General features: G+C 40.3%; 3 protein-coding genes across 3 annotated transcripts in view; all 3 read right to left on the reverse strand.

The window, feature by feature from the left end:
- Positions 1–16,477, reverse strand: part of LOC306881375 (ATP-dependent RNA helicase DHX30-like) — a 29,477-nt gene extending 13,000 nt beyond the window's left edge. Inside the window, exons 1-9 of the mRNA XM_079435458.1 lie at positions 16,268–16,477; positions 16,071–16,198; positions 15,207–15,317; positions 13,975–14,138; positions 12,889–12,997; positions 12,217–12,366; positions 11,052–11,204; positions 9,812–10,291; positions 7,016–7,399 (exon numbers count right to left, since the gene is read on the reverse strand). Of these exons, the coding sequence (XP_079291584.1) occupies positions 7,016–7,399; positions 9,812–10,291; positions 11,052–11,204; positions 12,217–12,366; positions 12,889–12,997; positions 13,975–14,138; positions 15,207–15,317; positions 16,071–16,198; positions 16,268–16,436 (1,848 nt within the window). The 5' untranslated portion in view covers positions 16,437–16,477. The remainder of the gene's footprint in view (positions 1–7,015; positions 7,400–9,811; positions 10,292–11,051; positions 11,205–12,216; positions 12,367–12,888; positions 12,998–13,974; positions 14,139–15,206; positions 15,318–16,070; positions 16,199–16,267) is intronic.
- Positions 1–22,903, reverse strand: part of LOC306881385 (tripartite motif-containing protein 16-like) — a 108,912-nt gene that overhangs the window by 28,501 nt on the left and 57,508 nt on the right. The gene's annotated exons all lie outside the window — the stretch shown is intronic.
- LOC306881410 (uncharacterized protein) lies at positions 17,237–21,968 on the reverse strand. The gene is made up of 5 exons (XM_079435505.1): positions 21,800–21,968; positions 20,791–21,135; positions 18,932–19,234; positions 17,833–17,937; positions 17,237–17,696 (listed from the first exon to the last, which is right to left on the reverse strand). The coding sequence occupies exons 1-5, from the start codon at positions 21,837–21,839 to the stop codon at positions 17,680–17,682; spliced, it is 810 nt and encodes a 269-aa protein (XP_079291631.1). The 5' UTR covers positions 21,840–21,968; the 3' UTR covers positions 17,237–17,679.

Here is a 22,903-nt window from a genome sequence, read left to right on the forward strand (position 1 = left end):
GCGAGGCTTCATCTGAAGTAAGGATGCAACAATACAGTTAGGCAGCATCTGAAAACTTAGGCAGCTGACTCACTGCCCCGCTGCCTTACGAGGCAATGACTTTGCAGGCAGCGTTTTATGAAGGCACCTCATGAAACTGATTTCAGACAGGCTTCTGAGGCAGTGTAATGGTTTAATGATCTACAACAAAACAGAACGAGTTTTGGTGATAACTGAAAAAATATTTAATTACTATAATACTAATTTCTCGCTAAATATAGAAATATACATTTACACAAACTAACCACCAAACTCCACTTTCAGACGCCATCTTTATTTTTTAGCTCAACGGTCACGGAATGGAACACAGAATTGTGGGATATCAGAGGCAGAAAAAGTGTGGATTATTATATGTCTGCTTAACATTTCTTTTGAGAGAGGTATTATTTTTCCGATTTTTACCCAAAATAGGATGGATTGGCCATTATTGAGGGCTATAAACACATGTACTGTGCGTTTCATTAATACCAGACGCCAGAGGGCGCCCTCGCGCAGAACATCCACATATGCATCACAGAAGTAATAGATCTGATGACGTTCCTAATATGGATAAAGACATCACTATTGCTGTAACTGAATAAAAAGAAGATATAACATTAAACATTTTGAATTATGAAATGTAAGGACAATAAACACTCATAAATATATGGATTATCTGTGTTCTTCAAGCCATCTTGGGTATTTTCATAATGATTAAGTATATTTGTAAGCCATTTCTAATCTACATAGCCTTTATTACAGTATAGAGTAGGCCTACATTTTCTGCCTCGTTCTGTGATAAGAAGCCACATCAGATCACAAAAGGAAGTTATTCAAACACTCAACTGATGTTGTGAAGTAAAAACAAGTTATACTGTTAATCTTTTGTTGGACAACAGGTTCAGAAACACTTACTGCATGTCATTACAAGAGAACATGCTCGCCGTGTTGCTTTTTCAAATATAAGCGAGGATGCGTTTCCTCATCTCAGCACATGAACTAGGGTTGTCATAACGCCTGAAAAACTACATTTGAATTTTGTACTTAATTATCAGTATTCGATTTATGTTTGAATTTAAAAGGCATAATTTCAGTTTGGGGGGAAAATAGCTTTTGGCTTCTCTCCTGAAGCCACAAGAGGGCGCATCGACCAAAATATTACTAATGCACGTTTCTTCAAAGCAATGACATAACACTATCTTTGAAAAAAGTTCAGAGCATTTAAATTAATGTTTAAAAACCATATATAATTAAGTTGCTTAAACAATTAGAAACAAAACAGCATCATGTATGTACAGTATCTCACTGAAGTGAGTACACCCCTCATATTTTTGTAAATATTGTATTATATATTTTCATGTGACAACACTGAAGAAGTGACACTTTGCTACAATGTAAAGTAGTGAGTGTACAGCTTGTATAACAGTGTAAATTTGCTGTCCCTTCAAAATAACTCAACACACAGCCATTAATGTCTAAACCTCTGGACACAAAAGTGAGTTCACCCCTAAGTGAAAATGTCCAAATTGGGCCCAAAGTGCCATTATTTTGTGTGGCCACCATTATTTTCCAGCACTGCCTTAACCCTCTTGGGCATGAAGTTCACCAGAGCTTCACAGGTTGCCACTGGACGACATCACGGAGCTGGTGGATGTTAGAGACCTTGCGCTCCTCCACCTTCCACTTGAGGATCCTCACCTGGTTGCCGCCACACACGCTTGACACCATCTGAACCAAATAAGATTATCTTGGTCTCATCAGACCACAGGACATGGTTCCAGTAATCCATGTCCTTAGTCTGCTTGTCTTCAGCAAACTGTTTGCGGGCTTTCTTGTGCATCATCTTTAGAAGAGGCTTCCTTCTGGGACGACAGCCATGCAGACCAATTTGATGCAGTGTGCGGCGTATGGTCTGAGCACTGACAGGCTGACCCCCCCCCCTTCAACCTCTGCAGCAATGCACTCATACGTCTATTTCCCAAACACAACCCCTGGATATAACACTGAGCACGTGCGCTCAACTTCTTTGGTCGACCATGGCAAGGCCTGTTCTGAGTGGAACCTGTCCTGTTAAACCGCTGTATGGTCTTGGCCACCGTGCTGCAGCTCAGTTTCAGGGTCTTGGCAATCTTCTTATAGCCTGCGCCATCTTTATGTAGAGCAACAATTATTTTTTTCAGATCCTCAGAGAGTTCTTTGCCATGAGGAGCCATGTTGAACTTCCAGTGACCAGTATGAGAGAGTGAGAGCGATAACACCAAATTTAACACACCTGCTCCCCATTCACACCTGAGACCTTGTGACACTAACGAGTCACATGACACCGGGGAGAGAAAATGGCTAATTGGGCCCAACTTGGACATTTTCACTTAGGGGTGTACTCACTTTTGTTTCCAGCGGTTTAGACATTAATGGCTGTGTTGAATTATTTTGAGGGGACAGCAAATTTACTCTGTTATACAAGCTGTACACTCACTACTTTACATTGTAGCAAAGTGTCACTTCTTCAGTGTCACATGAAAAGATATAATAAAATATTTACAAAAATATGAGGGGTGTACTCACTTCTGTGAGATACTGTATGCATAGTTTAATACAAAGGACCAAAAACCAATCACAGAGTACTTTTTTAATTTAAAAACATGAGATGCAGTGGGATGCAGAAAAACCGCCATAAAGTCTCAAGATGTTTGTTTAAAGTTGAACTTACATTAATATTACATGGCTTTCTAAACATGCAGCTTTCTTGTGCAAGACGCAAGCGCAACGCTGATAGATGTTTTTCTAGAAAAACTAAGATGGCGGCGCGCGCAGTCGCAGCAGCTTCTCTCTCTCCCGACAAACCGGTGTTTTCGTGTTTTTTGTCTTGTAAGTCGCAATGTTTTTGCACATCTTCGTCTCGTCTACCTGTCTTTAAGCGCGCATACAGTCGTGAGTTTCTGCTCGAGGTCGGCAGAACCACATTTTTAGAGTTAAACTCCGCGCACACTGAAGAGCTGCGGGACCTCGGTCTGCTCCGAAGGCCTTCTCCATCACCGACCCCCACTACTGCATCTCGCCCGCAGCGGAGGCGCTACAAGCGGCGTGAGAGGAAGCAGAAGAGGGGTAAGCGCGGAGGTATCCGAGCTAGGCTAGCGGCCAACCCACACAAGCCAGCTATCCCCACCATCGTACTGGCGAACGTACGCTCTTTGGACAATAAACTGGACTACATCCGACTACTCCGCTCGACTCAGAGGACTGTAAGAGACTGTTGTGTTTTTGTGTTTACGGAAACATGGCTTAACAACAGCGTACCGGACTGCGCCATACAGCTTGACCAGCTAACATGCTATCGAGCTGACAGAGCTCTCGTCGAGGGAGGTAAGATCCGCGCCGACGGGCTTTGTGTTTACATCAATGATGCATGGTGCCGCGATGCTGTTGTGGTCTGCAAACACTGCTCACCCCTGGTGGAGTTTATGATTATTAAGTGCCGACCGTTCTATCTACCGAGGGAATATTCAGCCATACTGCTCGTTGCTGTATACATCCCTCCCAGCTCCAGCAACAACCACAGGAGTGAGGCACTAAATGATCTGTACCAGCACACCAGTGAGCAGCAGACAGCCCACCCAGATGCTTTTCTTATCTTGGCTGGGGATTTCAATCACGCAGACTTAAAGAGTGTGTTCCCAAAAATTCACCAACACATAGACTTTCCAACAAGGGGAAAAAACACTCTGGACTTTGTTTACACCACCCAGAGAGGAGCTTACAAGGCCCTCCCCCTCCCCCACCTCGGAGCCTCAGACCACATCACTGTCATGCTAATGCCTGCATACAGACCGCTCGTTAAAGTCACCAAACCAGTTCACAAACAGATTCAAGTGTGGCCGGAAGGGTCGTCAGAGGCACTTCAAGACTGCTTTGACACCACTGACTGGAATATGTTTAAACAGGCTGCCACATACAACAATACTACAGACCTCCAAGAGTACTCAGAGACTGTTACTGCCTACATCTCCAAGTGCATTGATGATGTAACAGTCACAAAGTCCATCACTGTCCGGGCCAACCAGAAGCCGTGGATGACAGGGGAGGTCTACAGACTTCTGAAGGCTCGGAACGCTGCCTTTAGAGCTGGAGATGAGGAGGGCCTGAAGACAGCTAGGGCCAACCTATCCCGCGGCATCAAAGAGGCCAAGAGACAGTACTCCAGGAGGATAGCCCATCGTTTCAGCGACAGCAGAGACACGCGGAGCCTGTGGCAGGGGATACAGACCATTACGGATTACAAGCCCCCACCACAGACCTGTGACAACACCATCCCCCTGCTGAACGAGCTGAATGCCTTCTTTGCTCGCTTTGAGGCACAAAACAGCACCACTGCACAGAAGACTCCACCTCCTCCCGGCGACCAGGTGATGACGCTGTCCCCGGACAGTGTGAGGAGATCCCTCAGCAGGATCAATGCACGCAAAGCTCCGGGTCCTGACAACATTACTGGGCGTGTACTGAGAGACTGTGCAGTGGAACTCACTGAGGTCTTCACAGACATCTTCAACATCTCACTAAATCAGGCTGTTGTCCCCACATGCTTCAAAGCTACCACCATCATTCCAGTCCCTAAGAAGTCATCTCCATCCTGCTTCAATGACTACCGTCCAATAGCACTCACTCCCATCCTCATGAAGTGCTTTGAACGGCTAGTCTTGCACCACATCAAGTCTGTCCTCCCCCCCTCCCTGGACCCCTTCCAGTTTGCATATAGGTCCAACCGCTCGACCGATGATGCCATCACCACTGCCCTCCACCCAGCCCTCACACATCTGGAGAAAAAAGACTCATATGTCAGGATGCTGTTCATAGACTTCAGTTCAGCATTCAACACAATCATCCCTCAACAGCTCACTCACAAACTGGTCCAGCTGGGGCTCAGCACCTCTCTGTGCAACTGGCTGTTGGACTTCCTGACCGGGAGACCTCAAGCAGTACGGGTCGGCAGTAACACATCCAGCACCATCACACTGAACACTGGGGCCCCCCAAGGATGTGTGCTGAGCCCCCTCCTCTTCACTCTGCTGACCCACGACTGCACACCATCACACAACTCCAACATTTTCATTAAGTTTGCGGATGACACGACTGTGGTGGGTCTCATCAGCAACAGAGATGAGACAAACTACAGGAGCGAGGTGAGCCGCCTGGCCGGGTGGTGCAGTGACAACAATCTCTCTCTGAACGTGAAGAAGACGAAGGAGATTGTTGTTGACTTCAGGAGAGTACACACTCAGCATGCCCCTCTGACCATCAACGGTGCGACTGTGGAGAGAGTGAGCAGCACCAAGTTCCTGGGTGTGCACATCACTGAGGACCTCTCCTGGACTAACAACACTGTAGCACTGGCCAAGAAAGCACAGCAGGCCAAGAAAGCACAGCAGCGTCTCTACTTCCTCCGCAAACTCAGAAGAGCCAGAGCCCCGGCCCCCATCATGTGCACCTTCTACAGAGGCACCATCGAGAGCATCCTGACTAGCTGCATCACTGTGTGGTATGGCGCTTGCAACGCATCCTGCCGCAAGTCACTTCAGCGCATAGTGAGAGCAGCTGAGAAGATCGTTGGTGTCTCTCTCCCCTCCCTCCAGGACATCTACAGCACCCGTCTCACCCGCAAAGCCCTCCGCATTGCAGGCGATCCCACCCACCCGACACACAGCTTCTTCAGTCTGCTGCCATCAGGGAGGAGACTGCGGAGTCTCCAGGCGAGGACCAGCAGACTGAAGGACAGCTTCATACATCAGGCTGTCAGGAAGCTGAACTCCCTCCCGTCCTTGCCCCCCCTCCCCTCTTTCACCCCCATTTAACACAGCAACACACTAGGAACTCTGACTCTGTGACACCCCCCCCCCCCCCACCGACCAACAACTGTAACCGGCACCTGTCACGTGTGCAGCATTGGCTGATCACTACCCATCCAACATTGACTGCAAATTACCTCTTCGGGTAGTCTGACAAAAACTATCCGAACAGTCTCTTCGACTTGTCACTTTAACAGACTGATAAGCTCTTCTTGCACTACACTCATAACAAAACAAAACATCTGCACAGTTTTGTTTTTGTTTTTGTACATTCAACTGGTTTGCACTCCATCTATTCTGCCATGTGCCTTATGCACTTTATCTATCTCTCTTGTTTTTATTTTCTACAATGTCCTCAGACTGATAAGCTCTTTTGCACTACAAATATATCTACACAGTGTTGTTTATTTAACTGGTTTTGCACTCTATCTGCCATGCGCCTTATGCCACTTTATCGATCTAATTCTTATTTTTTTCTACAATATCCTCATTTGTATAATTGTATAGTTGTATGTACATATGTTTAAACTGTATTTATCTGTATCTGAACGTGTTTAATGTTAACTGTATGCACCAAGGGTCTGAGAGTAATGCAATTTCGATTCTCTGTATGTATGTACTGTACATGTGGAAGAATTGACAATAAAGCTGACTTGAACTTGAACTTGAAAACGTGATAAATATGTGTTCTGTGTGAACGGCTTGGTTTCAGTTTTGAAGTAAACAAGATTGAACTTCTCCACACTGATGTTCTCTTTTTCCGCAATATTTTGAATGAACAACATAGCAGCGCTGCCTCCAGTGGGTTCAACTAAGCTACATTAAAATTAAAAGCATTAAAATGCTACATTAAAAAAACATTAAAATGCAACGAGACTTACATCTCGTGCACCACTGATAAGGCTGCCTGATGCACACCTAAAATTCAAATGCAAAGTTTCTGCTTTCAAATGTGTATTTTTATTTTAAATTCGACAAATATCCGAAATTCAAATTTATTTATTTTTTGACAGCCCTAACGTGAACTAATGGACACTCACACAGAGCCAATTCTGAAAAAAAAAAACGTAATTCAGAAGCGCGTATTGAACCGTGGATGTCGTACTGAACGGTTTGAGATTATATTGAGAATTGTGACACCTGTAATCTGAACGCACCTCTCTGGCTCTCTTCCCCAGGCTTGTCAGCGGTACCGGTCGACCCATCTCGGTCATCACCTCCTCCAGGAAGCGGGCCTGCACCGGATGCATGAATCCCGGCACATGCACCACCGGGCATCCGCCGAAATACTGCGAGAGCCGCTGTGTGTCGCCGGTGGCACTCATGAGCACCACACGCAGGCCCGGATTCTCCTTCATGGAGGAGAGCAGCAGCGCCAGCAGCAGGTCCGTGTTGACATCTCTCTCGTGCACCTCGTCTACGATCACATGACTGATGCCCCGCAGACCTGGGTTGGACTGCAGTTTGCGCAGGAGAACGCCGACCGTCAGGAAGAGCAGAGCGCCACCGCTGCGCTCCGGGGGACGCGACTCCAGACGCACCTGAGAGAGACAGCTGTTACACTCCAGAACACTCTCCAGTTCAGGGACAGGCGACTATTTCTATCCTAAACTAAATTAATACTAATAAAATTATATGCTCTGAGGTTATTACAGTGCCTTTGCTACTTAAAATTAAATAAACTTGAACTCAAATAAATTAAATTATTAAAAGTTATTTTAGCTAGTCGCAGTATTTCTTATTTCCATTTAGTTTAAAAATACTAAAATATGTACTAAAATTAAAACTGAAATAAAAATTTATAAAAACTATACAGACTATATATGAAAACAAAACTAATAAAAAAAAAAAGACAAAATAAAATTAAAATGAAAACAAAAAAAGAGAACTAAAAACTATTTCAAAATATTATAATAGTATCTCAACAATACTTAATAACTCAGGTTGTGCCATTTTCAAAAGTTCTTCAAATAAAGAAAAAATGGTATTGAAGTACATACAGAACATAACCGCAATGCACTCTTAAAGGGGTCATCGGATGCCCATTTTCCACAAGTTGATATGATTCTTTAGGGTTTTAATGAAAAGTCCATTACATACTTTGGTTAAAATTTCTCAATGGCAGTGTAAAACAACACCCTTTTTACCCTGTCAAAATCAGCTCTGTTCACAGCGACCCGTTTCAGTGCATGTCCCTTTAAATGCTAATGAGCTCTGCTGACTCCGCCCCTCTCTTTAGTGGGCTGACGAGCCATTCTCATGAGAGACTCTTAACTTTAGCCGCAAAGATTCATTAAAAAAACCTTACACTTACTTCTTCTGGAGGTGAAGCTGAATCACGAATAATTCATGCAAACAAACGCATTTATGTAGATTAGGGGCGTATTCCCTTCAAAAACAGACATTAATCCACTGCGTCTTCAGCAGCTCAGATGTAAATGTATTATGAACATTATTACATCAACAACAGACCACCTCAGAACCCCTTAATCTCTTAGGAGCCATTCTTGTCTACCCCTGCTCCGGCATCGAAACAATGGAGGACTGATGACAGCTCACTCAGGGCGGGTCTAAGGTTAAACACCCGTGTCAATCAACAATTGTGGGAGGGGCCTGGGTCTGTGACATCACACAGCCAAGAATCTGAGAACGGCTTGATTTGAGAAAGGGGTTATCATTTATCAGGATTTTTAAAAAGCACTGGGTGGATTTTTATCATTATAGGGTAAATTTTGCATCCAATGACCCCTTTAAAATAAAACATTGCTCTTGTTGTTTTTAATATTTTCTGTTTTTATTTACTTTTTATTTAAACTTTAATATTTTTTGTTTGTTTTTGTCATTTTCATTTTTTTATTATTATTTCAGTTTAAAATTATTTTAGCACATCAAAGATCAACTAGATAATTATAATTGTTTCCTTGGGAATTATCTGAATTAAAAAGTCGACTTATTTATTTTAATTTCATTCACATTTATTTCAACTAACAAAAATGTTTAGTTTTAGTTAACTATAATATAACCCTGGTGTGAAAAAGCCTATTATGTTGCACATTATTGAAAAAGAAAAAAGATGGGACTACTCCATCAGGGTTCAATCCATCAATTGCTGATTGGATGTTGAAATGTAAATTAAAAATGAAGGCGGATCTGAATAAAGCCAGGATTTAAGTGCACAATTTTTCAAAAAGTCATGCACACATCACCAGAGAGAAGTTGAAAATCCAGCTATGGCAGTTTAAATGAAAATTCAAGGTAAAAAATAAGTAAATAATGAAACATATTCATGTACCATATAACAACAACAACAAAAAAAAAATAACATACCTTTAGAAAATAGAGAGGGTGAATTTTCATGTTAACTTAAAGGGATAGTTCACCCAAAAATTATATTTTGATGAATGTGGGTAACCAAACAGTTGTTGGTCCCCTTTGACTTCCACAGTATGGGAAAAAAAATAGAATTTAAATTTTTGGGTGAACTGTGCCTTTAAGCAAAAGAGCACAGGTGTCCCTGGAGCACAAAAGCAGTCATCAGTAACACAGGTATATTTGTAGCAATAACCAACAATACATTGTATGGATCAAAATTATACATTTCTCTTTTATGCCAGAAATCATTAGGATATTAAGATCATGTTCCATGAAGATATTTAGTAAATATATCAAAACTTCATTTTTGATTAGTAATATGCATTGCTAAGAACTTCATTTGAACAACTTTAAAGGAGATTTTCTCAATATTTAGATTTTTTTGCTCCCTCAGATTCCAGATTTTCTAATAGTTGTATCTCAGACAAATATTGTCCTATCATAACAAACCATACATCAATGGATTTATTCAGATTTCAGATTATGTATAAATCTTAATTTAAAAAAATTGACCCTTATGGCGGGTTTTGTGGTCCAGGGTCACATATCTGAACAGATTGACATGTCTTGTGTGTTCTTGCCTGGTATCCCACGCAGTGGCGGAGAGCAGGTCCCATCTCCTGCGCTACTCGGTGCGCCACAGACACGGCGCTGATCCGGCGAGGCTGTGTGACCAGGACGTTGCACTCAGCACCCTCTCCTCTCCTGACCTGCCCCTCCAACAAGAAGCGTGGGATCCGTGTGGTTTTCCCACACCCTGTCTCTCCGGCGATCACAACCACCTGTGAGGACCTCACCGCGTCCAGCACGCTCTCTTTATAGGAGTCAGCGGGAAGCTCCGCCCCTCGGCCAGGCCCCGCCCTCATCCACAGGCTGAGCAGGTCATCGCTGAGACTCTCCGCCTCCTCCGGGCGTAAAGCGCGGTACGGCTTACCGGTGATAGCATCTGTGATGAAGTCTTCATCATCATCATCTTCATCTGTGCTGGCAGAGGACTCCTGCTGAACTGACAGCTGCTCCTCTTCATCCCACAGTTTCTGAACCTCAGCCTCCACTGGATACTAAACAAACACATATCAAGCAGTCATGACACGACAAAACTACTTAATTAAATAAATATAAAAGCGTATTTTGTTCTTTAGCACTGCTGGATTTTTTTTTCTTGTTTATTAGCTAGGTGTCCTTTTCATTCTAAACATTTCCGTCAGAGGTGCGATGTTTATTGTCTATGACAATATCGTAATTGTTGTTTTAACAATGCGTGTGCTGACATTAATCAAGTATTTATGAGTACATGCAACAAAAAAAACATCTTGAAAGTCCAAAAGCACTGACTGCGTGATAAAGCCTATTTGAACGCAGTTAAAATGCCCATAACTGAAGTTATGAAAGCAAAAAATATGGGTTTTAGTTTTTTTATAAGAGATATTCAAGTAATATCCCAAGAGTGCTGTTTTCCTGAATATTAGTGCTCGAGCTTGATTGCAAATGTGACATTGATATTGATTTTATACAACAGTTCAACAATTAGTTAACATTGAATGAGTTTAGACAATATTATCAACAATAGTTCAAAATAAAGCAGGATCAGAACATTTGTGCATCTCAGATCAATAGTGTCTTAACTAAACATTTTTACATTATTCTCAATTTTTCAGTTCAGTGCAAGATTTGTAACAGAGTTCATCCACCAGCCGAATAAAAATCATGTGAGTGCATCTATATTCTAATACACAATCATTTATGAATTATCCATTGTTTACATGGTGAAATCCTGACTGGCCAAAGCATGGGTCCAGAGAGAGCTTGTGTGTGCTTCACCTGTGTGAGGTACTCCTGAACCCTCTGCTCTAGATCTGTGGGTATTTCGATACGGCAGGGGCGTCTGTGTCTCTCTCCAGATTCACGCACCTCCTGCTGATGGTACCTGGCGTGAGTCAGAGGACTGTTCTGCTCGTCCAGAAGCTTCAGCTCCTGTGGACAGGATCAAAGCAGTCAAGTACTAAACATCAGCACTGGTGCTAGATGACTTCAACTGAAAAAGCTGGACAAGCACAGCACTTCCTATTTAAAAGGGTTATTAATAGAGTCAGTTACTTTAACTATGGAATCAGATTTTTAAACTGTTTGACACACTAGTTAAACTATTAATTTCTTTATGAAATAGCATGGATTTTTCTCATTTAGTGTCATGAATGTGCAGGGATTTCGAGACATGGCCAAAAATGTTGGTTGCATCGTTTGTGTCGGGATCAATTTGAACCCCATTGGTTTCCACACGATTTGCCAAAAGTCAACACTATAAAAAATAAAAATAAGAAAAGAGTCAGTTAGCAAAACATGAAAAACTTTAATGTAGATTGTTAAACTCAAAAATTTTGAATTTGAACTTATGAAATTGAGATTCGTCTTTTGAATCATTCAAGGAAAATCTGCCATTTCTTCATCTATCAGAGTTTCACAACGGATGTTTTAGGTTACTAGTCTTTTGTAGTCTTTACAATAAAGGTTTTCTGTTTTTACATGATGCTATTGTGTTTTTCATAATTACAATTTTTGTCAAACTGCATGGAAACCAATTTGACCCCAACACAGAGAGAGTACTGAGATTTTTAACTCACTGCTCATCAGAAATAGGTTGTTTTTAACCACAGGGACACTCAAGAGCAGTGCTTTCCAAATTATGGTTTGCAGAGTGAAAATAACAGGTTCTCAAAAAGTGCATTAATTTTACATCTCAGAAATAAATAAGTTCTTAAATTCAATAAATAAGTTTGTTTGTGCACATAACTTGTGCATTTTGTCAGAAATATATTAATACATCAAGTACAGCCAGATTACAGTTGTTTCCTACAGCGATGACATGCAAAAATAAACATAGCATGACCCGTGTTGTCTAATTCATAAACAAATAACTCTCATGAGCGGGTTCCCTAAAGCACGTGTATGTTTACACATGTGTAAAAGAGTATGTTTCCTGCCCAACCTTAAACCTGAGACAAGCCAGTGCTGCTGCGTTTGACTCCGCTTCCAGTCTGCGACGGCCATCAGCGGTAAAGGTCATCTTCTCCGGCCAGCGTACGGTCAACTGGCACGTCTTCACCTTCCCACCGGTAGTTCTGTACTGAAGCAGCTCCTACACACGGGAGAATGAAGAAACAAACAGTGCACAGAGGTTGAAAATGGTGAAAACAATGTGCCAAAAATGTAATATTATCTATAAGGCGTTTTTAGTATTTACAGGGAATAGTCAGAGATTTTATTGCCCTCTGAATCAAGAATGGCTGTGTTTTTCATCCCACCAACCGCATAAAAATTCCCAGCCGATTTACCTACTGTTTGTTTGTCACACTAAGGTCTTGTGGTAATTTAATTGCCATCTGAATCCACTTCCAGTGTACAAGAAGGGATCATTCAAAAAGTTTTGTAAATCCTTTTTGACCAGTAAATGGTAACTGTTGTGCTTTGTTATAATGTGCATGTATTTGAAATATTGACACTTATTACTGAAATGCTGGAAACGTTTTAAAAACATATGCCTCTACTATGTGTTTATAGGAAAAAGAAAAACAGAGGAATGAAAATGCAACAGGAGAGAAAGGAAATCAGTGTCTATCTGTCAGATGTGTGTGCTGATCAGTAATGGTTTATAACTTACTCTGACTCTGTTGGATGACGTGGCCACCTGAATGACAGTACCAAGAAGAGCCTTGGGCTTTGGAAATATGGAGAGCGCCTCAGTCACTGCTGGGTCCTCTTCTATTGGCCTGTAACATATCAAATATCAGATACAGATGCAGATCATGCCAAATGCACAAACATGTACAACTAGATCTCAAACAGAATGAATGAATGAATGAATGATGCATTTATATAGCGCTTTATTGTGTATTGCTGTACACCCAAAGCGCTTTACACTCATGTGGGGGGGGGTCTCTCCTCAACCACCACCAGTGTGCAGCATCCACTTGGATGATGCGACGGCAGCCACAGCACAACGGCGCCAGTGCGCTCACCACACACCAGCTACAGGTGGAGAGGAGAGAGAGATAGAGCTAATCAAGTGTATGGGGATTATTAGGAGGCCATGATAGACAAGGGCCAGTAGAGGGAATTTGGCCAGGACACCGGGGTTACACCCCTACTCTTTACGAGAAGTGCCATGGGATTTTTAATGACCACAGAGAGTCAGGACCTCGGTTTAGCATCTCATCCGAAAGACGGTGCTTTTTGACAGTATAGTGTCCCCGTCACTACACTGGGGTGTTAGGACCCACACAGACCACAGGGTGAGCACCCCCTGCTGGCCTCACTAACACCTCTTCCAACAGCAACCTAGTTTTCACCAGAGGTCTTCCATCCAGGTACTGACCAGCTCAACCCTGCTTAGCTTCAGTGGGCAACCATTCTTGGGCTGCAGGGTGATATGGCTGCATTTAGCTGCAAATAGCATTTCATATTTATACAAAAGTATGATACTGAATCATACTATAGTATTCCTGCCCACTCCTGACTCTACCACACAGGCATCTCGTTTACCACTTTGTCTAGGCAGGACATCAATTTCCAAAATATATCTACACTAGATGATGCATGTAATAATGCTGTGTAGTAGACAATAAGCTTTTTTTCCTTTACCACTAGGAAGCATCAAGTTGAAGCACAGAAAGAGCACATGGAGAGCTGGAATAAATAAATAAATACGCATGGCTCCTTGGTGTATTTATGATGAGTGTTATACTACCCTTGGGCTCTTTCCTTCCGTGTTTTCTTCTGAAAAAGCCTAGATTCAGGACGATCACAGATAGGCACATCCTCTTCATCTTCCCAGACAGACGTCTGCCTCTCTTTCTGTCTCGTCATTCCTGTTACGGATGATTGCTTTCCTTGACTGAGGACCCCTAGCTCCTAAAAACACAATGCACATTTTTCAGGACTACTAAACCTTCAAATAGTCTTCTAATCATATATATGTTTTGTAAACAGCACAGAAAACAAATTTGTGAAATTACTTTTACATTTGAATGATTAGGTGAATCAGAACATGGCTTTAAAGGACCTGGAATATAGTGTACAAGTAGTATGGACAAATTTTATAAAACGTTTGTGGAGCTTTTGTGTCTCCATTCATGGTTATTATTGCACGGAAAAGGCTGAAAAGCATACTCTTCAGAATTTCTTCTTTAGTGTTCCTAGGGAGGTTATATCGGGCCATATTTCAGGACAACATTGGAGTAAGTAAATCATTTTCAATTTCAGGTAAAATACTAAACTGTAGTTCAGCCACCAAATAGTTCACCAAGAGGTGAGTCACATTAAACGCAATGGGATCAGATCTGGAGAAATGTGTCTCTGCATCAGTGTCTCAGCAGTGGATGCTCTGCAGTGAATGGGTGCCGTCAGAATGAGAGTCCAAACAGCTGATAAAAACATCACAATAATCCACACCACTCCAGTCCATCAGTTAACATCTGGAGAAGACAAAAGCTGAAACTAATCCATCAAGATGTCTTTAACTAAAAAAAGTCCATAATCCATAATAACTCTTCCTCCAGTGAAAAAGTGTTCTGTTCTGAATCAGGAGAGAAATCTGCACAGATCAAGCAGCGTTTAAAACAGCTCTAAACAAATATGTGGCTGGATTTTGACGTGACAGACAACAGCAGACACACTTTTTCACTGAAGGAAGCATTATTATGAATTATGAACATTATGTATTTTAGTTAAAAACATCTTGATGGATTTCTTGTGGATTATTGTGATGTTATTATCAGCTGTTTGGACTCTCATTCTGACGGCACCCATTCACTGCAGAGCATCCATTGCTGAGACACTGATGCAGAGACACATTTATACAAACCTGATGAAGAAACACTCATCCTAATTTCAGATGATCCTGAGAGTGTGCATTTATTAATCAAAAGTTGATTTGTGTGTGAACTGTTCCTTCAAGCATATTCCACACAACACACTCACTCTGAGTTTACAGAGAGCCGCGGCTGCTGCTTGTCGTTCTGCCTCCACCTTACGCGACCCGAAGCCCTCGGTCTCCATCCTCACGGGCCAGTGAAGGGTGACCGTCGCTCTCTAATAAACCACACGGAGCATTTAGAATATCATACAGGTTTAGAATAGAATACACAACAGGGGTTTAATTAACTGAAACTGGTTACAACGTGAACTGTAAATGCTAATTTACCTGTCATTTCACTTCATTAAGTGACTAAATGAATTAAAAAAATAACAATAATAACACTATATAGCAATAGATAATACATTGTATGGATCAAAATTATAAATTTTTCTTTTATGACAAAAATCATTAGGATATTAAGATCATGTTCCATGAAGACATTTAGTAAATTTTCTACTGTAACTATATCAAAACTTAATTTTTGATTAGTAATATGCATTGCTAAGAACTTTAAATGAGATTTTCTCAACAACAACAAAAACAGAAAAAACACACACATATATATATATTATTATTTTGTGCACCCTCAGATTCCAGATTTTCAAATAGTTGCATGTCGTATTTCAGATGATGCATAAATCTAAATTTAAAAAAAAAAGGAGTCTTGTGACTGGTTTTGTGGTCCAGGGTCACGTTTATGTAAAAATGCAGTTTATAATGGAAACAGACTGAATGGCAAATGAATCTGCGTCACGTATAAACGCCAAATACAAGAGAAATAAATCAGTAAAGTTTGCAGCAGCTACAGAATGATCAGATGATGGAGAGAATGATCAGATGATGGAGAGAGACAGAAGGCCACCGGAAGTATGTGGACAGATGAGATTGCTCCGGAGGGCTGTCCTGTTTCATTCAGACAGTCTCACCTTGACCTCTCCATCAGTGCAGCTGTACTGGATATACTGGGACAGATCCGACACACCCAGAGATCTGGACAGCGTGGCGTACAGGAGGTTCTTCGGCTGAGGAAACTCTGGAAGGAGATCAGGAGCCCCTGTGTGATAATAACACGCTTAGATTGATATTCACGAGTCTCTTACATCATGTGTCTCACATGTCTTACCTTTAGTTTCCGGCGGAGAAAGCCTGTGTTTATGTATGACACCGGTTTTACTCCTATAATGACATACAGACGTCCAGTTTGACCAGAGGTCTTTATTAATTTCAAGAGCTTTTCTCCTTAAAGTGACCAGTGCGCGAACCGGCACGAGCGCCGCACAGGACAGCGCCATGTCTGATGACTTCTTCGCCGCTTTTGACAGGAAACCCGCTGGCGCTCGCGCCGCCTACCGGAATGCGTCACAAATACATACACGTGACCCTGGAGCACAAAACCAGTCAATTTTGTGAAATTGAGATTCATGCATCATCTGAGAGCTGAATAAATCATCTTTCCATTGATGTATGGTTTGTTATGATAGCACAATATTTGTCTGAGATACAACTATTAGAAAATCTGGAATCTGAGGGAGCAAAAAAATCTAAATATTGAGAAAATCTCCTTTAAAGTTGTTCAAATGAAGTTCTTAGCAATGCATATTACTAATCAATAATGAAGTTTTGATATATTTACAGTAGGAAATTTACTAAATATCTTGATGGAACATGATCTTAATATCCTAATGATTTTTGTCATAAAAGAAAAATGTATAATTTTGATCCATACAATGTATTGTTGTCTATTGCTACAAATATACCTGTGCTACTCATGACTGCTTCTGTGCTGCAGGGATGCATTTATCCTGTTCACTTTAAGTGTATATAGTTGCAGCTTAGGTCGCCTGATCCTTTTTTCTCTTCTTGTCCAAGTCTAAAATTATGTTAAATAACGTTTTGATGTTAAAAGACGAGGAACCTGAAGATTAGGCCTACTTTGATATCCTGTAATAATTTAACTATTAATCTGATTGAGTTACAAGAGTGCAGTGATTAATCCTAATATAATACAGAACAGGGGTTTAATTAACTGAAACTGGTTACACAGTGAACCGGAAATGCTAATTTACCTGTTATTTCACTTCATTAAATGAGTCAATTTAAAAAATAATTTATTTAAAATAAATCCAAGAATACAAAGGAAATATAGACTGAGAATGAAAGTTATCAGACAAATGATTTCCCTTCAGAGCAAAAGCTGCAGGCCATCAGCTACAATCTTAATATGAATAAAATACAATTAAAACATCTTCACACAAGCTTCACTTCACAACAGTGTTCCAGTATCATCATACAAGAGAAACCACACCGCTTCGATTCGGAAGACATTGTTTCAGATCGACCGAAGGGTCATTTTCATCATGTCTGGATGGACATTCTGATAGTGACAAAACACACAATAAATATTACATTAAAACAGAGTTGTGAATGAGCTTCTCTGGTGAACTGAGTGCAATGATGGTCTCTTCCTCCTCTCTGGAGGTTTGTGTTTTCTGCATCGTCACAGTTCTCTACAGCGTCAGCAGCTTTCATCAGCTGCTAAAAACAAGCACCACCTTAAAAGAAAACATTTGAGCAAAGCATTAAGAATGTTTTTCTCCATTATTTTATCCTTGATAAGCTGAAGAGTGAACCCCAAGCCTGTGAGCAGTAGTGTGAACGCTGTGTAAAGTAATGGTGTGTGATACTCACTCTCTCGTCCTGCTTTCCTCTGTTTTCTGCAGACACAGAGTAAGACAGCCATCACTGTGACAGGAATCAGCAGCAGCAGCAGCAGGCAGAAGAGCAGAGACTTGTCTGAAACCAGAAACACATGCAAACAGCTTGATGTTAAGCACAATAACAGAACCAGGGGATATAGGAATTAACAAAGCATTGCTCCATGCAATTAGTCCCTCAAATTAAAATTGTGTTCCTTTTCTAACCCTCGTGTCAGTCCAGACTTGTGTGATTTTCCTTCTTCAGTGAAACACAAAAGATGATATCTGAAACATATTTCAAATAAAAATTCTGAAGAAAAACAAACATGTATAGTGATGAAAGCCCAAATATTAAATGTCATGATGAATATTTACTGAGTAGTGCTCTGTTTTGTAGAGCAGGGACCATAATGAGCATTTTCACCTGAGATTCAGAGCCAAATTACAGGAGGGTAAAAATGACCACAGAAAGATGGCAGCAGCATCGTGTTATTTTTACACAGATTTGTAGCTCTATTAGAAACATCTGATGACTTCAGCTATCTTAACTGGAAAAAAATTAATCTGTAAAATAACAGAAAAATTACACAACATTATCCATTAATTTTACTGATATTTCTGTTAACTCTAAAACACAATGCAATGAAGTGTACAATTCTAAATACTGCTAAAACACCTGTAACAAAATAAATATTAATTTAATTACAAATTATACACTATATTGTGCTCTATTTTTACAGATATTTTTAGTGTGTTTTTTGCATTATATGATAATGTGATAGTTCAGAAATAGAAAACAAAATAAACTTTTTGCTGATGTTTGCATGCCTGTAACTTGTTATTCTTTGGTCTCACATATTCAAAGAAGAAAAGCAGGATTGTTCAGACAGCAGCTGAAATATTCTTCAGATATCTTCTTATGGGTTTCGAGAGACATAAGGGTGAGGAAAAGCTGACAGTTTTCATATTTGGGTGAATTATGCCTTTGAATGTCAAGCACAGCAGCACCAATACCCAAACGTTCAATGACAACACAGTCCAGTCTCGTCTGGAAGAGTCAGTGGTGTAAAACGGAAAGGAGCAGAATAAACCTGAGGCAGCTGGAGGCGGCTGGCAGAGACGGGTGGTGTTGAAGAGCGTGGTGTGGTTGCTGATGGAGTTATTGACCACACAGCTGTAGGTGTTTTCATCGTGAGCCTCCACATCCAGAGGCAGAGAGAGAGAGCTGCTGAAGTCAGAGCCGCTGACGCTGGACACTAAATCACTGCCCTTAAAGAAGGACAGAGTGACCCGGGACGCATTGGTCACTGAACACATCAGAACACATGCTGGACCTGCAGATCTGTGTGAGTTCTGTGAGGAGTCTGCGCTGATGACGGGGACCGGGAGAGGAGCTGGAGAACAAATATAACAATCAGAAAACACATCCATAAGAGACTCACACATCCCATGAGCTGCAACAAGACTGAGATGTTAGCAGACAGCTGGTAGATGACTTACAAGCTGTAGTCTGGCACTGATTACAGACTGCATGATGAAAACTGTAGCTGGGAATGTAATCTCAGGAATATATCCTGACTGCTTTTTATCTAACATTTTAAACATACCATTAAACATACCATATTGATATAAAATGCAAAGAGTAAGAAAATATATTTCATTCTTTGTTACCAACATTATGAAGTGAATTAAACATTACATTTATTAATTTAGCAGATGCTTTTATTCAAAGCGACTTACAAATGAAGACAACAGAAGCAATCAGAACCAACAAAAGAGCAGTAATATGTAAGTGCTGTACACGTCTCGGTTAGCCCAACACAGTACATGTAGCATTTTATTATAAATGAAAAGTAGAATGGAAAAAGAATAGATATCATTAGTTTTAGAGGATAATTTTTATAATAAATAAAAAGAAACCAAGTAGATAGAATAGAAATAGAATAAAGAGTGCAAGCATTAAAGGCTCAAGTGTTTGTTTGTTTGTAGTTGTTTTAATATGTGACCCTGCAGCACAAAACCAGTCATAAGGGTCATTTTTTGACATTGAGATTAATGTATGGTTTGTTAGGATCGGACAATATTTGCAAATCTGGAATCTGAGGGAGCAAAAAAATCTAAATATTGAGAAAATCTCCTTTAAAGTTGTTCAAATGAAGTTCTTAGCAATGCATATTACTAATCAAAAATGAAGTTTTGATATATTTACGGTAGGAAATTTACTAAATATCTTCATGGAACATGATCTTAATATCCTAATGATTTTTGTCATAAAAGAGAAATGTATAATTTTGATCCATACAATGTATTGTTGACTATTGCTACAGATATACCTGTGTTACTCATGACTGCTTCTGTGCTGCAGGGTCAGATATCATTACACCAGGGTTTCCCAAACTAGGCTTAATGTAAGAAGTGCAGTGGGTGTTTGAGTAGATAAAAAGCAAATAATTAAAACATAAAATATCTAAAGTAAATTACATAAACACTTGAACGCTAAAAATATAAATAATTAGTTTGCCTGTTTATCATGTCAATGTGACTTAAGCATCATCAGAGAACAGAAAACATGCAAAACAACATTATTAAAACATGAACTTCCTCAGAGATATTTCAAGTAAATATTTCATGTCAAAGGGGTTTGTCTGAGAAAACATGGGAAACATTAATAAACATGAAAACAACAACATTACATGCTCAAAGTCTTCCAGAATCAATAAATTATGAATAAATTACTAGCATTCTGTGAATAATATGCTGTCAGGTAATCAATAAAGAAATAACTGCAATCTGATTACAAGCTGTATAAAATGTAAAATAGGTATTATATATAAAAAGTAATAATTAATTATGAGTACTTGGTTTTTGGAGTCTAACTACATAATCCATATTACATGTAATCTGAACGATAATCATAGCACATCTAAAATATATTGAGAACACTTCTTACCGTAGACTTTAACATCAAACGTCTTGCGGGAAGTCTTTCTGTTGTGGATGATGGTTAGTCTATAAAGTCCAGAGTGTTGAGGTGTGGTGTTATTAACGGTCAGCGATCCCGTCCGGTGGTCCAGCTGCAGTGAGTCTCTGAAGGGCATCTGTCCACTCACAAACACAGAGAGCATGTAGGACCATTTCATGAGCTCGGCTATCCGGCTGTCTGGACTGTCAGGCCCAAACCTCCAGATGATGTGATGGTCTCTCCGAACCGAGCCGATGCCGGTGTGCAGGGTGACCCAATCTCCCAGCATCACCCACACGCTTTCAGTGTCACCTGTGTCTGCTCCAAACACACCTGAGAAACACAAACCGCACAACAAACCAGATCCTTTTGAAATCACCGCATGCACCGACTCTTAACTCAATCCTAGCTGAGGATGTGCTTTTAAGTAAGAACTTTATTGTCACTGTACATGTGCAAAGAAACTACAACCTCCAGGTGCCTTCTTCATACAAATAAGTGATGAACCATGTACATATTATACACTAAAGACTCTACTATTGCACGTAATACTCTGTACAATACTATACAATATACACTATTCTGCACAGTACACAGAGGACACATAACAAGACAACAAATGTGCATAAATGTAGACATTATGTGTGCGAAAAATGCAGACATCATTTGCAATTAAGTGACAAGTGCTGAGGTAGTTGCCTATCTTAACCATGATAAATAAAGACTTTAAACTAGGTCTTGCTCAAACTTTCTACTAAGGTTCCATTCATACAGCCTATTACTGGCTTAAAATCATTTGGTGGAGTATGACAGTCTGATTAAAATTATATTTGATGTCATTAAATAAAAAAAAACAGTGTCTCATAGTAACAAACACAGGCCACATGCACATGGAAAGACAACATTTTAAATCAATTATCTATATTGCTCCAAAAATGAACACTAAACAATGTAAAAACTAGATCAGATGCTATTACAAATAATAAAAAGCACTTACCGCGCAGTAAACAGAGCAGGAAAGCAGATTTAAGATGCATTGTGCTCCACACAGAGTGTGATCATGTGTGAGTTCAGAAGCACTGCTGCACACTCATGCAAACTCATAAATCTGTCTGAGATTAATAAGAGCAGGACAGCACTGGCGCGCGCTGAACATACACGTGTTTGTGCTCGTGCACCGCTAGATGGCGAACCTTTCTAACTTTAGAGGTGTATGTATGAGAGATGCCTGTCTTCCTCCAGAGAAATGAGCAAGAAGAATCTATTTCACATTTATTCTGTTATTACTCTAACCCATTCTGGCTTCAGATATCAGCTTGTGTTCCACCAGCTCTGTAGTATTTCCATCAATAAGCTTCTATTCCATTCTGATGTTTCTGACCATTACGAATTAGATGATGTATTAAACTGATGGGTAAACACCAGACTTCACAATATATCAGTTCATATATGCTTTCTTTATATAGTTGGCCTTTAGGGTTTTTTATGTTCACTTGTTCACACAAACTCTTCAAAATAAACATTATAAGTGTGATATGAGCTATTTTCACAAGCATTTTGCTTTGGATTGATATAAAAAATATTGCAACCATAACGATGTACCTAACCTAGTTACGGTCAGTTAATATAGTCCTTATTGTAGATAAAATAATTAGAAAATTAGAAGACAATGAAAAATGATGATGGTTGCATGATGTGTTTGTTTTTGTGTTTTTCGCTGCAGGGGGTTATTTGGTAGGGTGACGTCAGCTAAAATGGGCCACGTTTTGATATAATGACTTATAACACCATCAAAGAAGCTGTGCAGGAGATCGAATGATATTCTTATTCATAAGCATGGGTCTCTTAAATATATTTAAATTTTTAAATGTGAAAAAGAATAATAGTTTTAAAATTACCTGTATCAGCAGGTACCTTCCTGAGCCACGGCACAACATTCAGGTAAAATGGGCCAATATAAAAGGAGAACAACAGGTCATTTCAGCTTAAATCAGTTTATTTTAACAGTAAATTAACACTATTGTCTTTAGTGTGCCATAGCAACACCATACATGCATTTCATTAAATAGAAAGTTGAATGAATATTTCATTAAACAATGCA

The sequence above is a fragment of the Barbus barbus genome, assembly GCF_936440315.1.
Source record: "Barbus barbus genome assembly, chromosome: 15".
Classification (NCBI taxonomy): domain Eukaryota; kingdom Metazoa; phylum Chordata; class Actinopteri; order Cypriniformes; family Cyprinidae; genus Barbus; species Barbus barbus.